Here is a 15551-nt window from a genome sequence, read left to right as displayed (position 1 = left end):
GGCACACTGATTAAGACACCAGGCTAGTAACCCGGAGACTTGGGAGTTCTAGTCCTGCTTTAGGCACAAAACCAACTGGGTGGCCTTGGGCCAATCATTCTCTCTCAGTTTGGTAAAGCAAGCAAGGGCAAACCACCTCTGAAAACCTTGCCAAGAAAATTGCAGGGACTGGTCCAGGGACTCTAACTGAAACTCCCCCCTATCCACACCAAAAAAACAAACAAAAACACAAAATAAAAGAAAACAAAATAACACATGCACACGCCCTCAGATACATTTTTGTCGCCTAAGCAGATGAATGCCAAAACTGAAGATCTCTTGACTCTTGCCATTACGTTGGATGAGGGAGGGAAGGAAGGAAAGGAAAGGAGGGAGGGGAAAGGGGGAGGGAGGAAGAAAGGAATGGAAGAAAGCAAGCAATAAAGAAAGAGAGAGGGGGAAGAGAAAGAGAGAAGAGCTGGCAGTGTCAGAGTCGATGAGAATCACTTCAAAGAGGCGGGAAAATTCTTTGCTGCTAACACCGGCGTGACTGGCAGACGTGCCACCGATGCAGCATTCCCCGAAGAACCCCCTCCGTCCTAGCAGCCAGCCATCGGACAGGGAGAGAGCGAGAGAGCGGAGCAAGACTCCCGCAGCAGAGACTCCCGCCGACACCGAGCTTTCCCAGCACCGCCCAGCAGCTCACACGTGAGCGCCGGAGTCATCTGACGAGGAGGAAGGCCGAGGGGAAGATTGGGCTCTTCGGTGCTCTCTCGCTCTCTGTCTCTCTCTCCCCGGGACGGCCATGCTCTCCCGCTTGCTGCGGGAGCACCAGGCCAAGCAGAGCGAGCGGAAGGAGCTGCAAGGTGAGCGGCCGCGGGAGCCTCGGGAAAAAGCCTGGCTCCCCATTCGCCCCCCACCCCACCCTCTCCGCAGCAAAACGCCGCGGCTCGCCGCCTTTCAACTCTTCTGGGAGCGAAAGGTTGCGGGGAGAGGAGGGCCGGGTTGGGGGGTAAAGAGACGAGGCTTTCGTGGCTCGGCGCGTAATAATAATAATAATTAAAAAAAAAAACCGGCTTTTCGGAAAGTGTCATTTGAGTGTGGCTGCGGCTGTAATTCTGACGACACGACGCCTTCAAACTACATTGGAACCTGCCGCTTGGGAGAACCTTTCCCCCCCCATCCCAAGGATGGATAGTTTTGTGTGGTGTGAACTATGGGCTAGCTAGGCTGATACTGCCTGGCTAGGGTCGCTCTGGAGAGTGAGAAGGGAGGCGTACATATTTAATAAATAAACAACAATAAATATTTTTTATTTATTTATTTAATAAATAAATAAATAATTTAATAATACATACGTACATACATACATACATACATACATACATAAATTATGGACTTACAACCATAATTGAGCCCCAAATGTATGTTGCTATGTGAGGAATTCATTCCGTGAATTTTTGCCCCATTTTATGACTTTTCTCAGCACACAGTTGTTTAAATGAATCACTGCGGTTCTTCAATTAGTAACAGGGTTTTTTAAGGGAATCTGGATTTCCCCACTGACTTTGCTTGTCAGAAGGTCCCAAAAGGAGATCACATGACTCTGGGACACTGTGACCATCATAAATTTGAGTCACTTGTCAACCATACGAATGTGAATCATGTGACTTACAGGGCTATCGCAACGGTCGCAACGCAAGTGTGAAAAATGGTCGTAAGTCACTTTTTTCAGTGCCATTGTAACTTTGAACGGTCATTAAGTGAACTGTTGTAAGTCAAGGAGTACCTGTATAGGTGGTCTTTGGCTTACAACCACAATTGATGCCAAAATGTCTGTTGTCAAGTGAGAATATTTGTTAAGTGAGTTTTGCCCCATTTCACGACCTTCCTTGCCACAGTTAAGTGAATCATCGCGGTTGATAACTTAGTAACCTGGTTGTTAAGTGAATCTGGCTTCCCCATTGACTTTGCTTATCAGAAGGTCACAAAAGGGGACCACATGATCCCAGGACGCTGCAACCATCATAAATACATACCAGTTTTCAAGCATCTAAATTTTGATCCCATGACTTATGGGGATGCTGCAGTGGTTGTGTGTGAAAAATGGTCATAAGTCACTTTTTTTCAGTGCCATTGTAACTTCAAACGGTTGCATAAACAAATGTTTGTAAGAAAAATAAAGGTGGGATAAAAATTAAAAAATTGGTTCTTTCCCAATTTAAAGCAACCTTCCATCTACAGTCCTTGATGTGTGACCACAATTGAGGCCAAAATTTTTCTTGCTAAGCAAGACAATTGTTAAGTGAGTTTTGCTCCATATTCCGATCTTTCTTGCCACAGCTGATAAATGAATCACTGCAGTTGTTAGTAACATAATTGTTAAGTGATTCTGGCTTCCCCATTGATTTTGCTTGTCAGAAGGTCGCAAAAATATCATATGACCCTGGGCCCCATAGCCATCATAAATACATACCAGTTGTCAAGCATGATCATGTGACTGTGGGGATTACCAAAATTGTAAGTGTGGAAAATGGTCATAAATCACGTGAAAAAAACTAAAAAACAGGCTACTCTCTTTCAAATTCATATTTATAAGAAGCCTGTGTGATCAGAACAGATGCTTGTACCATTCTCAAATGGTAAACAGTAGGGCCCATCCCAAGCCTTGATTAAATAAGCAATAATATGGTTGATTAAATTTGTGTGAGACTCCACTAGTTTACAGGTAGATCAACTAAAAATGGCTTTGAATTGTTTGAGATGCGAGCTGAGGAAAGAAACAATATCATGAGGACATGGCATTAAAAAACAATTCCTGAGGCATGTTCATGGTTGAGGCCTGTCTTAAATTATTGAAATGGATATTATACAAAATCAATGCTCTACTAAACAAGGAACCTTAATATTCCAAACAGATAATTTAATGTACAGTGAGACGAAGGACATAACATGAAAACTGTGCCAAGAATGTGATGTAGAGTCATTTCACAGTTGACTTTAATGATATCATAGAAGAGACATTTGCTTTTCTTTCTAGAACGGCGGCGGCGAGAAGCTATTGCTGCAGCAACTTGTTTAACAGAAGCCCTTGTTGATCATCTAAATGTGGGGTGAGTAATATTTTTTTTTCAGTAATTTTTTTTATTTTTTAAGATAAACAAACATTTAATACATCTATCTTCCCTTCCCTGTGACATCTCGGTGTTATCTTCTGGGCTTCTTCTCCATTTTCCATAAGTTTCTTCTATCTTCATCTTCGTCCAAACCATTCTAACATTTCATTGCTAAAATTATGTTGTGATCATCATTTATACATCATTTATAGTTATGATATCGGTCATTTATATCTCTTTTCCAACCAACTATAAAAATGATTCCATGTCTTAAAATATTCTGATTCTTCCTTATCCTTAATCATCAAGGTTAATCTATTCATTTCTGCACAATCTAAGATTTTTTTTTATTACTTCTTCTTCCAAAGGTATTTTCTCTGATTTCCAATTTTGAGCATACACAATTCTTGCAGCTGTTATTACATGTATAATCAAGTATACATTTTCCTTACTAATTTTTTCTGGAAAGATACCCAGTAGGAACAACTCTGGTTTAAATTCAATACGTTGCTGTATCATTTCTTCCAACCAGATTTTAATTTTGTACCAGTAACTTTTTTCTTCAGAACAGGTCCACCACATATGATAATAAGATCCTGGTATTTGATGATATATATAATATGCATATAAGGAAAATCAATATAAAATGTTTTATAGATGGCATATACCACCGGAGAAGTTAGCAAAAATGTTTAAAGATAAATCAGCTACCTGCTGGAAATGTCATCAAATACCAGGGGTGAGTAGTATTGAGAAGTGGGGAGTGATTGAAACTAAATATCCATGAAATTACATGGCATGGACATGATTTAAGATCAAACTGATATTCTAATATATCTATCTATGGTGCCCTTCCTCAAATGGGAATTTGAATATTTTGCCATCTGGCTCATGCCTCCTGTTTGAAATTTGTATCGCCAAAATGTAAGGTTTCTACGCAAACTTTCAAAAAGATGCTTTGCTTTGGGGAGTATTTGAGTGAATCAGCTCTTTGAAACTGCTTCAGGAAGTGATAACTTCTCACATCTAACAGCAAATGGTTACTTCACTTTTTAGGAAGGTGCAGTCAGTAGAGGCCACTTCTAGCTACTGCAAAAGTTTGTTGAGGCTGGAAAGTACTTTATGGAAACAAATCAGTTCTTCATTTCACTTTGCATTCATGGAGCAAAGTTCTTAACCAAGAGAAAGTGAATGTGCCTTGGGCAGACTTACTGAAAAATTAATTAATAACTCACTTGTATTTCTGGGGCAGGGGAAGAATCAAATTACAGAAGATTGAGTGCAGAAAAGGACACTCTTATTATACACCTTTGTGCTCATGAATTGTTCCCTTATAAGGAAACAGTCAAGAGCCAGTAATGTGAAGGATGTAATCTCTGGACAAAACAGTTCAATCTTCCTGCCTTGACTATAAACATAGCATATGCATATGACGAGCCACTCAGCTTTATCTCACCAATTCCAAGAATAATATAGGACTTTCCTGAGAATGCCTGAATAGTGTAATGAGCTTTAAACTTCACAGCCCTGTATAAATAAATACTTAAATTTGATTCTCGCCATTTGTTGCATGTTAACAAAAATAGCTTTGTAGAATTCATGGGGCAATGCAGAAGAATGCAGATGGGAAACAACCTCTCATTTATATGGGTGTCCTTTTCTATAACTGTCCGTTTGATAGTTGTCTTCAGGAACTTCATCACAGTTGTCTTAGCCATGTGGACTGGATTTGTTACTTTAGCTTTGGCACCTTACGTTTCATTGATAACATTTTTTTCCTTGGTTTTAATGCGTTGTGAGCTGCCCAGAGTCGCACATATAAATTGATTAAATAAATAAGTCACAACATTACAATGTAAAATACCGACTTCTATAGTTTAAGTATCGCATAAATATTGCTTTTCTTGATCTCTTCTGCCTTACCCCTGATTCATTTTTGGTCACTTTGAAGGGGGAAAAAAACCATACTTGAATACTCCATTTCAGATACAAATTGATGCAACTTATGACTATTCATCCTTTTCCAATAGATTTTAAATAATGGTGTTATAAATAGTTAGGTTTTTAGCCTCAATATGATGGCAAAATCTTGGCGGAATAATATTCATGTGACATAAGATCATCTAAGGCTGGGTTGTCCAAGTGTGGTGACTTTTAAGATCTGTGGACTTCAACTCCCAGAATTCCCCAGCCAACCAATTCCGTCCACAAGTCTGATCTAAGGCAAAAGTTGTATGTTTCAGCAATGTCTGAAATACTAATTGGAAGGATGTGATTTCCTGTTAACACTTTGTGGCCTGTATCACACTCTTCACCCTTTTACGCAACAGTTATTTTGAAAGAAGATGGGACTATAACTAGACCACCCTCTGTCTCGTCTGAAATGTTTATTTACATTGGGAAGCAGAAGCTGCAACATTTCATAGCATGACTCCTGTCCTTGACAAGCTCCCATAGTTGCTGGCGCCATTTAGTTTTGTGGTTAATGGATGAGAGTGGGAATTATAATTTTATTCTTCAAGCTACATTTCCTTAGAGGCTTTCAACAGACCGCAGATCCCTAGAAATTCCTTGGGACAATGGAGCAAATGATTAAGTAAGCCTTCTGTAGGTGTCCCCCCCCCCCCCAGAAATGCTGCATCTAATTCCATTTGCAATGACTATTTTTGTTGTTATAACTTTTTACCACACAAACATATGAGATCCTGATAATGGAATGTAAGAGTAGCTGTAGCCTGAGTATTTTCCCATGTTTCTCTTCCTCATTAGTACCTTTAAACATGGAGTAGAATGCAGGCTTTCTTTGTCTACCCTATGACTAAGCTCCATAGACTTCTCCAATGGCTTCATATTTTTCATTTTACTATAATACTAGCTAAAGTCAGTAGGGAGAGAGGTATCAGCCCTTCCAGACAGGCCAGGTCAAGAAACAGAAGCAGCAGGGATTCTAAGAATGTTGCTTTATTATTGTGGACCGCAATAACAGAATCTTGAAAACCAGTCAAAATTTCCCTCTATCCCACCTTATGTTGGAGAAAATCAAAGCGGGGTTATTTTGACTTTCTTTCTCACCTGTGCTTCAGTTGCTGAACTGCCTATTACGTGTCCCAAGTCCCTGCATAACTGGCTCTTCATACCTTCTTCAAGATCAGCTCTGAATTCCTTTATTTCACCTCCCCTATCAGAACGGTCCTCCCCTCCCTTGTAGGAAGATCTCTTGTAAAAGAGCCGCAGTGGCGCAGTGGTTAGAGTGCAGTACTGCAGGCTACTTCTGCTGACTGCAAGCTGCCTGCAATTTGGCAGATCGAATTTCACCAGGCTTAAGGTTGACTCAGCCTTCCATCCTTCCGAGGTGGGTAAAATGAGGACCCAGATTGTTGAGGGCAATATGCTGACTCTGTAAACTGCTTAGAGAGGGCTGTAAAAGCACTATGAAGCAGTATATAAGTGCTATTGCTAAGATGAGCCAGACAGGTTGTTATGGCTGGGAGATAAGAATCCCTCCTTCCTCATCTGAAGATGGGCCTGGCATTTTACCAAGGTCAGTGGACAAGTCACCGAAGAGTCAGCTGTAAAATTCCCCCACTCCTCTTCCCGTTCCCGTTCCCGCAAATAGTACGGGACAGCTTACCCTGGGAATCAACAAGGAGTCTCCTTCATCCTCTGGCTCATTCTCTATTAATAGCAACAGCAGGTCACAAGGACAGAACTTGTACAGGAATATCAGATGGAACTGTTGTGCAAAGTGTGTAATATGGTCATTTCTCTCCCTCTCCCGTGACTTCTCTGGTTTGAGATAGCCCAGAATGCATTCTAGTTCATATTCCTCTTTCCCATCCATTCAGTATTCAAAAATTTCAAAATCTTGAAAGCCTGTCTAGATTTCTTTCTACTCCATCTTAATATGAAACAAAATCAAAGTAGGATTATTTTGAGATTCTTTCTTATGCTTGCTTCAGTGTCTGGACTGTATAATTTCTTGTCCAAGTCCCTGTTTCACATCTCTCTCATATCTTCCCCAAGGTCCGTTCTAAGAGGGGATTCACTTGAGGTATGGTGAATATCCTGGCAAGCCTGTGGTTCCTTTTCCCACTGTATACAGTGAACTGTAATATATATTTATGAGCCACGGTGGCGCAGTGGTTAGAGTGCAGTACTGCAAGCTACTTCTGCTGACTGCCGGCTGACTGCTATTTGGCAGTTCAAATCTCACTAAACTCAGCCTTCCATCCTTCCAAGTTGGGTAAAATGAAGACCCAGATTGTTGGAGGCAATAGGCTGACTGTAAACTGCTTAGAGAGGGCTGTAAAGCATTGTGAAGCGGTATATAAGTCTATTGCTATATTTCATATAAAGGTTCAGAGTCTTCTTGACCCAATTTACTAATGTTATCCAATTCATTTCCATCCCCTTGGAATCAAGAAGAGAAGGATCATCCCTTCTCTTACACACTACCAATAATTCTCTGCCTTTTGGTCTCCAACTTTTACTCCTCCTGACTACTAGTTCTAGATATGCCCTGCTCATCAATTGTCTACAGATATTTTCGTTATTACTGATGAATAATAGACTTCTTTTTATACTGATGCCAAGAAAACTATATGTCTACATGAAGTTATTATTTATTTATTTATTTATTTATTTATTTATTTATTTATTTATTTATTTATTTATTTATTTATTTATTTATTTATTGGTTCGATTTATATGCCACCCTTTTCCGGAGACTCAGGGCAGCTTAACAATGCATTAAGCAATAGCCTTCATACTTTTGTATATACCTGCTTAGTAGGGCTTTTGGCCACCCCCAAGTGGTGTTCTTTTTTATACAAAGTCAGCTTATTGCCCCCACAATCCTGGTTCTCATTTTACCTACCTCGAAAGGATGGAAGGCTGAGTCAACCTTGAGCCTGGTGAGATTTGAACTTGCAGTAATTGCAGGCAGTTGGTGTTACTTAATAGTGCTTTAGTCTGCTGCGCCACCAAGGCTCTGAATTGAAGACAATGCAACAGAAGCATTACTGTTTTGTTTTGGATTATTTTGTGGAAGAATGCACTGAAAACTTCACCATTTCTCAGTCTTAAAATATCTCTAGTTTATCTCTCCTGTTTATTTCACAAAATCCAGTTAGTCCAAGCCATCATTAATTGATCCAGTATATTTAAAGAACTATTTGTCTATCTGGTACTCAGTGTTGCAGTGTCATGAGAAAGTAATTTCCTCCCGTTCCTAAAAAGCTCAAATGACATTATCTTAGCTTTAAAAGCATCCCCCTAAGATTAATATTGTATTAGTAATCCCTTTCCTCATGGAGGCAGTTATAAGTTATTTTTTGCGTAGGCTTGCGTCTATAAACATCAAGACAACTTTTTTTATTTTTTATGCAGGGCAACACTTTTCTTCCCCTTAAACATGTTAGAACACTATCATGTTTTAATTTCTATAGCCACAAAAATAATTTTTAATGAATTCCAGGCATGGCTTTTTTCAACAAATAATCCATCTAAAGTGCTTTCAGGGCCTTCCATAAAGAGGGATGGAAATGCAATAAAGCAGTTGCCTCACACATGGGAGGGGCGGCACATATACAAAACATGGATTAGTATATAAAATTATTAGATGGCTATTTTTCATTAGAAAATCAACCAAATAAGGTATAATTCCATAAGTTATAACTACCAACTCAGACAAACAAGCTAACAGTAAACCACAGCCTCATCAAGGAACTACCAACTCCAATCAACACTGACAGTGCAAGCCACTAGTATATAAACAGAGAGCAAACCCCACTTTCTTTTCACACTGATGAGGTTATTAAGTTGGGTAATGTAATGTCTATAACAGTGATGCCTAACCTTTTCCGGACCGAGTGGCCAAAGCGTGTGCGTGCCCGAACCCCCAAGATGCAATGCGTGTGCGGCCCCTGCGCACGTGACCCCCTATGCATACATACGTGGCTCCCCTGCACACACCCCATCCCCCCGCATGCGTGTGTGGCCCCGCATGCGCGCCGGCTCCTGCACATGTGCATGTCCCCTGCATGCACCCTGCCCCCCATATGCACATGCAGTCCCCTGTATGCATCCTGCGCATGTGGCACAGTCCCCACGCATGCCCCACCCCTGCAGTGCACGCTCCCCCCGCATGCCCCCCTGCATGCACGCCCCCCGCATGCCCCCTTCCCCCTTGCGCATGCACAGCAGAGGTGAACTGGGGCGACGGCTGATGTGTCATCAGAGAGGGTGCTGAGTGCCACCATTGGCATGCATGCCATAGGTTTGCCATCATGGGTCTGTTAAGAAAACAACCAAGTTCAGAGAGTACCAAGGACCCCACAGTTCAACCCTGAACTACAAATATTATCTTGTATCAGTCCCACAAGTTATTTCAATACGTATTTTGTGTTTTCCAATCCATTCCCATTTAGTGGGCCACTGACTTCAGTGGACAAAAATCAGTGGAGCGAAGATTTAAATTGGTACCAGATGCAATGAAAAGCAAATGAAAGGAGGGCTCAAACAGATACCTGTCCTGTCCCCTGCAGCTGAGTGTTAAAAACCATTTCATTTGGTCTAACAAATCCATCTCAAAAGATTTTTTTTCCCTCCAAGGAGCCTGTAATATTCAGAGCCTTTTTCTATAGCTTTAATTTGTAGATTTGAATCCAGATATGAGTGGAAAGATTCCTTTCAGATAAACATCCAAGATCCCCCAAGGTTTCTGCAAGAGAAATGAGAAGAAATAACTAAATCCTTATCTTTTTATCCTCCTTTTTAGGGGTTGCAAATGAAGAAAATTATCTGCAAATATGACTTCTAATTTCCTTGTTGATAGTAAGGCAGCCTAGGTGAAGGATTCTATCAGAAGTATTACATCCAAGCAAATATGTCAAAAACAAATCATATAAGACCATGTTTTTAGCATAAACGTTTTCAAGAATATTCCCTGTAATTGTCACACCTTTCTCCCTTACCTACAAGCAGTTCCTTCTGTTCTCAAAAGTATTGTTATCAAATACAGTAGAATTATTTAAATATTTAGCTTTTTATTATTGGCAGAAGATGGTAGCTTCTGCTGTAGCTTACATATGTGATTTTCATCTCACATAGATACTGACTTTATATATCAACATTTCTTAACTGAAAACATGTAAGTTGAAATGTCTGTGATGAAAATATCTCATTGGCCTGTTATCAAAAGTATCAGTCCATTTCAGTCCGATTGCTACCAATATCAGAATATTGCTGTTTCTTCCCCAGATTTATTGTATATTTTATGTCAGATATATGAATGTTTGATAATTAACTCAATTACCGTACCTCAAGTTAGAAAAAGAGAATTTATCAGCTTAACATTAAAAGATATTTTCTGAAAATATACCACTTATAAAACATTCATCTATTCACTTAATATAACACAATTGTTACAGAATTCAATTAAATGTTTAATTGGTTGCATAGTTCATTAAAAATGCAGTAGGTGATAATAGGAATATAGGGCTTGTTCTTAAATGGTATAATAGATTAAGCATCAAACACCCATATAAATACTCAGTTGATTAAAGAAGGGATTGCATTAGAAGCCCATAGTTTGTTAAAGAGCTTTAATTGACCTAGTTCAATTAAACAATCCAGATTACCTTATATTTCTCTGATCATTGAGGTCTCTTGGTGTTTTAGATCCTCAGTAGAATTAAAAATAAGAGAGTTGAAATGCAATTACAAGCCTATTTAAAAAGGTCTGGGAAGGGTAGATGCCTCAATTCAATGGAGAATATTTTCCAGAGAACTGGGATGATTACAGAAAAAAGTTTGACCCTGAATTTCCACAAGATGAGCCTCTGGCAAAAACAGGAAAACTTTCTCACTTTCAGCCATTTAAGACCCTCATTCATCCAACGGTGCAAAGCAAGTCTTAGCCTAGCACTTCACCTTTTAAACATAATGTCATTGTATGACAAGTCACAGTAGCCGTCAGAACAAATGTTTGGTCTTTGAAACATCTTTCACATCAGCTTAAGCGACTGAAGATTTTAGAGTAAACCATATGCTCTGTATACCTTACATTCCTCCTGGGAAGCTGACCAAAAAATTGGAGAAAGCCTCAAGAGTTTTTAGTTCCACAAAGTAAAGTTTACATAGTAGCATCTCTCCACTTTGAAAGTGCTGCCTTTCTGATTTACAACAGCCTTGGTGTGTTCTGCTTTCTCTATCTCTTAACTCTCCGCCTGCCAGAGAGACCCATATTAGTTGAGAATGATCATCATTCAGTGAAACAGGAAAAGTATTCCTGTTCATTTATTGAGTCATAACAGAACAAGTCACTTACCTCATGCTGGGTAAGGTCTGAGATTATGCATTATCAGAAGCTATAATTTATACAGAAAGGATATCATAGTTTCCTGGAGTTTTTTTTATTCAATCTGGAAAATTTGCTTCCTAAAAATACGCAGTGAAAGGAATTCTCAGAATGGCTTTATTTCTATACGTCATTAATGTGGCAGGCAGTTTTAGAAACACCCTGGCTATTTGCAGGTTGGTTTGTTTTTCCTCTTCATCACAACCTCTTTATTATTTTGCCCTTCCCTTATATCCCTTATTCCCAATTTGGCAGTTCAAATCTCACCAGGCTCAAGGTTGACTCAGCCTTCCATCCTTCCGAGGTGGGTAAAATAAGGACCCATTTTGTGGGGGTTAATAGGCTGACTCTGTAAACTGCTTAGAGAGGGCTGCAAAGCACTGTGAAGCGGTATATAAGTCGTAAGTGCTATTATATCTGCCCTTCTTTGGGCAATTTCTTCAACTCAAAGTGGCTCAGCTTCCTCACCATGCTGAATCTTTCACCTGACTTTGCCTTATTCACAAATGGATCCAGATGCTCCTTGTACATATAACGATTGCCAGATGTTGCTTATATACTTAATCTAGTATATCCTTGGGAATTTATCGGTCTACAAGCTCCCAGCGCCTGCCTTTGCCCCTGGGATTAGCTTGTTCTGAGCTGGGAAGCTACTTAGTACGGAGAAAAGTTTGAACAGAAAATAGAGCGCTGGAGGGCTTAGAGAAAGGAAGCCTGTTCTGATTCTCCCTTGTTGTCTTAAAGAATGACTGAGTCTCTCATTCCCAGGGTGGCCCAGGCTTACGTGAACCAAAGGAAACTGGACCACGAGGTGAAGACACTGCAGATCCAAGCTGCTCAGTTTGCCAAGCAAACGGGCCAGTGGATCAGCATGGTAGAAAACTTCAATCAAGCTCTGAAGGTGAGCACAGTTCCTGCATGAAGGGCAGTGGTTCATATATTACACAGCCTCTGCTAGGTCAGCCTTAAAGGACTGGGCTGGGCTTGGTGGGTGGGAACAGCTGGGTTCAGCATATACAGAGCCATCAGTTCACAGATACAAAAGAAGAGGCAATTCCAGAAGGGGAAAGGAATAGCAAGCATCTCAACAAGACGGTCTCCCTTCTGGCACTTCATTTACAACTTCTTTAATATGAATTATGTTATAATTTCTATTTCAAAAATCTGATGCAACATGCCCATTTAAAATTGCACTTTTGACCCTTGTCTGCCCTCTGGTTCTACTGTGGCATACTGGGCATGGATCAGCAACCTGGGACATCTGAGAAGAGCAGGTGTAGCTACATTTTTATTTAAAGTTTACTGTCAGCAACTCGCTACCAAAACAATGTTAACTTGATCTCTCAAATGTTCTTTGTTGTTTTGTCAAGATGTGATTAATCCTGGGCGTAATGGGAGAGCGCCATCTACTGGTCGTAGGTTTTTCAAGATACTGATTCTGTAAAAAGGACAAAAGTGGTCTATGTGCATTTTTGGAATTTGTATTTCTACATTCTTCATCCTAAATGGCAGGGAGGGAGAGGATGGATGGATGGATGGATGGATAGATAGATAGATAGATAGATAGATAGATAGATAGATAGATAGATAGATAGAGTTTAGTAGACAAAGAAATGAAAGACTGTTTGAGCCTTGTAGTGTATTTAGTGAAAGAGATAAGGGCTAACAAAAGTCTTCTGTTAAAATGGTAAATTGTTTTCTGTACATTATCCTTGAATTCATCTAAAATTATTTCAGTGTCAGAGCAGAAGGATGCTCTAGAAAATTAGGTCCAGGCATGCATGGATTTGTGAAGCCAAAGAATAGGGGTTTGATCTTGATTTTTCTCTCTGGGCAGGAAATTGGTGATGTGGAGAACTGGGCACGGAGTATCGAGATGGACATGCGGACCATTGCCACCGCTCTGGAATATGTTTACAAAGGGCAGCTGCAGCCTTCCACTTCCTGATCCAGATGCCAGATTTTCTTGGTCACTAGAATTGCATCTCTCATGCTATGTTGCCAACTGAAGGCATGTCATGGCAGAGTACTTGCCTGCAACCTCTTCCTCTAGTTCGGTGACTGTTCTTCTGCAGCATTGAGTAAGCTTTTCCCCCCCACCCCACTCCCCGGCCCATCTAGATGGCATAAGAGGTACCGTTGAGCCTTTCGCTTTGGCTGAGTATCCATGGGCAGCCTCTAGCTGGGAGGAATCATGAAACAGACTGGCATGGAAGTGCACATACCCACAAGGAAAGGAAAATAAGCCATGCTTTTTCCATGCAAGCTGGATAAGTCTGTGCTATGAAGTTAGAAAGAATGAAATAAAAACAGGTGGCTTAATTACATTACAAGTGTTGGTGTGAGTCATTGGAGGGGGTGTTGGTTCTATCAGCTGCTTAACCCCATCTTGGCAAATGGTGAAGGAGGACAGAAAGCTGCCTTCTCTTCCTCAGACAGAGGAATGGGTTGGAGATGGAGAACTTCAGTGTGGCTGGAGCTTTTTCTCATAAGGTCACCCAGCCTGGCCTCTTCATCCTCTTTTAGTTTTCAAATCCTTCCCTGGTGTTTTTTAAGCCTTTAAACAAAGGAACCCTTCTCAGATTTAATTTGTCCTAATCTCTCCTTAATTCGGCATGTGCTACATACTTGGGTAAGAGGGGTGTGACATGGAATGCCAAAAGTGTTCAGTTTCCATTTCTAGAGTGTTGTCTCTCCCTCCTCTAGCTTTATGGTAGAGGAGGCTGGATATTTTAATACAGTCCAGTAAAATATCCTTCTTTCAAGGAAGCTCCCCATATTCCACAGATGGATTGCCTTTAGTATGTTCAGTTCTACCTCTGGCTTGAGTGGGCTTCAGCTAGCAAATATTCTGCTTTTTTTCTTATCTCGCGCACCTTCCATGTGCTTTTGTAGCTGCAAAAATTGGGGAGCTTTTGAGTCAATAATAATTATTTATTAAATTTGTTTTCTGCCCATCACAATCTTCTTGTTGCATTTCTTAAAACAGCCCTGAGACTCCCTAACATAGGGCAGAGTCTGGCTGTAAAAATTTAAACCATTTATTTTCCTTCCTTCCTTATCTGTATCTTTTGGCTTAAATGGGCCTTTTGTTACATCATTGGTCTTTCTAATTAACACAAGATTACCAAATCAAGATACCTGTATATAGAACCATTTTCCATATTTGCTTTATTTGGAGATCAGGAAACCACACATTTTGAATGTTTTTATGCATCTGAATGCAAATGCTTTCTGACCAGACTGTAGAGGTAGTCCTCGACTTATGACCACAACTGAGCCCACAATTTCTATTGTTAGGTGAGCTTTGCCCCATTTTACAATATATCTTGCCAGAGTTGTGATAAGTTAGTAACCTAGTTGTTAAATGAATCTGGCTTCCCCATTGACTGTCAAAAAGGTGATCATATGAACCTGGGACACTGCAACCGTCATAAAGCGTCTGAATTTTGATCAGATGAACGTGGGGATGCTGCAGCAGACATAAGTATGAAAAACGGTCATAAGTCTCTTTTTTTTCCAGTTGTAACTGAATGGTCACTAAATGAACGGTTGTAAGTCAAGGGCTACCTATATTGCTCGTACTAAAAGAAGCAGTGGAAAATGGATTCTTGGTTTCTACCCCAAAGATGAGGTAGAAATCCTTTTCAATTATAGGTTCACATTTGATTTCAACTCCTGGGCTTGAGCTTCCAATATGCCTTCTCTTAACTTTGTTTCTTTGTGTCCTGCCTGATGATTTTTACAAATAACTCAAGGCGGTGAACATATTTAATACACCTTCCTTATTATCCTCACAACGAGCCCATGAAGAGTTGGGCTAAGAGAGAGAGTGACTAGACCTGAGGTCTTCAAACTTGGCAGCTTTAAGACTTGTGGACTTCAACTCCAAGAATTCTCCAGCCAGCATAGCATAGCTGGCTGGAGAATTCTGGGAGTTGAAGTCACCAAGTCTTAAAGCTGCCAAGTTTGAAGACTTCTGGACTAGACAAAGCTAACCCAGCCAGCTTTCATAGCTAAGTTGCGACTAGAACTCACCATCTCCTGCTTTCTGGTCTGGGGCTATAACCACTAGGCCAAACTAGTCATAAATTAAT

At 40.4% G+C, this 15551-nt stretch overlaps 1 protein-coding gene across 1 annotated transcript; it reads left to right on the top strand.

The window, feature by feature from the left end:
- The first annotated feature begins 404 nt into the window (after positions 1-404).
- Positions 405-13781, top strand: BLOC1S1 (biogenesis of lysosomal organelles complex 1 subunit 1). Its single transcript, XM_034412539.3, has 4 exons — positions 405-845; positions 3020-3092; positions 12223-12355; positions 13292-13781. Exons 1-4 carry the CDS (start codon positions 785-787, stop codon positions 13400-13402), a joined length of 378 nt encoding a protein of 125 aa, XP_034268430.1. The 5' UTR covers positions 405-784; the 3' UTR covers positions 13403-13781.
- The last annotated feature ends 1770 nt before the right edge of the window (positions 13782-15551 follow it).

The sequence above is a fragment of the Pantherophis guttatus genome, chromosome 2 (assembly GCF_059756535.1).
Source record: "Pantherophis guttatus breed Tessera chromosome 2, ASM5975653v1, whole genome shotgun sequence".
Taxonomy (NCBI): Eukaryota; Metazoa; Chordata; class Lepidosauria; order Squamata; family Colubridae; genus Pantherophis; species Pantherophis guttatus.
This window is presented reverse-complemented; position numbering and strand designations above follow the sequence as displayed.

Bases quoted from the DNA above. Each gene is read 5' to 3' on its own strand.
- BLOC1S1 (XM_034412539.3), top strand. From the start codon at position 785: ATGCTCTCCCGCTTGCTGCGGGAGCACCAGGCCAAGCAGAGCGAGCGG. The intron at 846-3,019 runs GTGAGCGGCCGC...TTTTCTTTCTAG, and splicing joins CGAGCGGAAGGAGCTGCAAG to AACGGCGGCGGCGAGAAGCT. The intron at 12,356-13,291 runs GTGAGCACAGTT...CTCTCTGGGCAG, and splicing joins ACTTCAATCAAGCTCTGAAG to GAAATTGGTGATGTGGAGAA.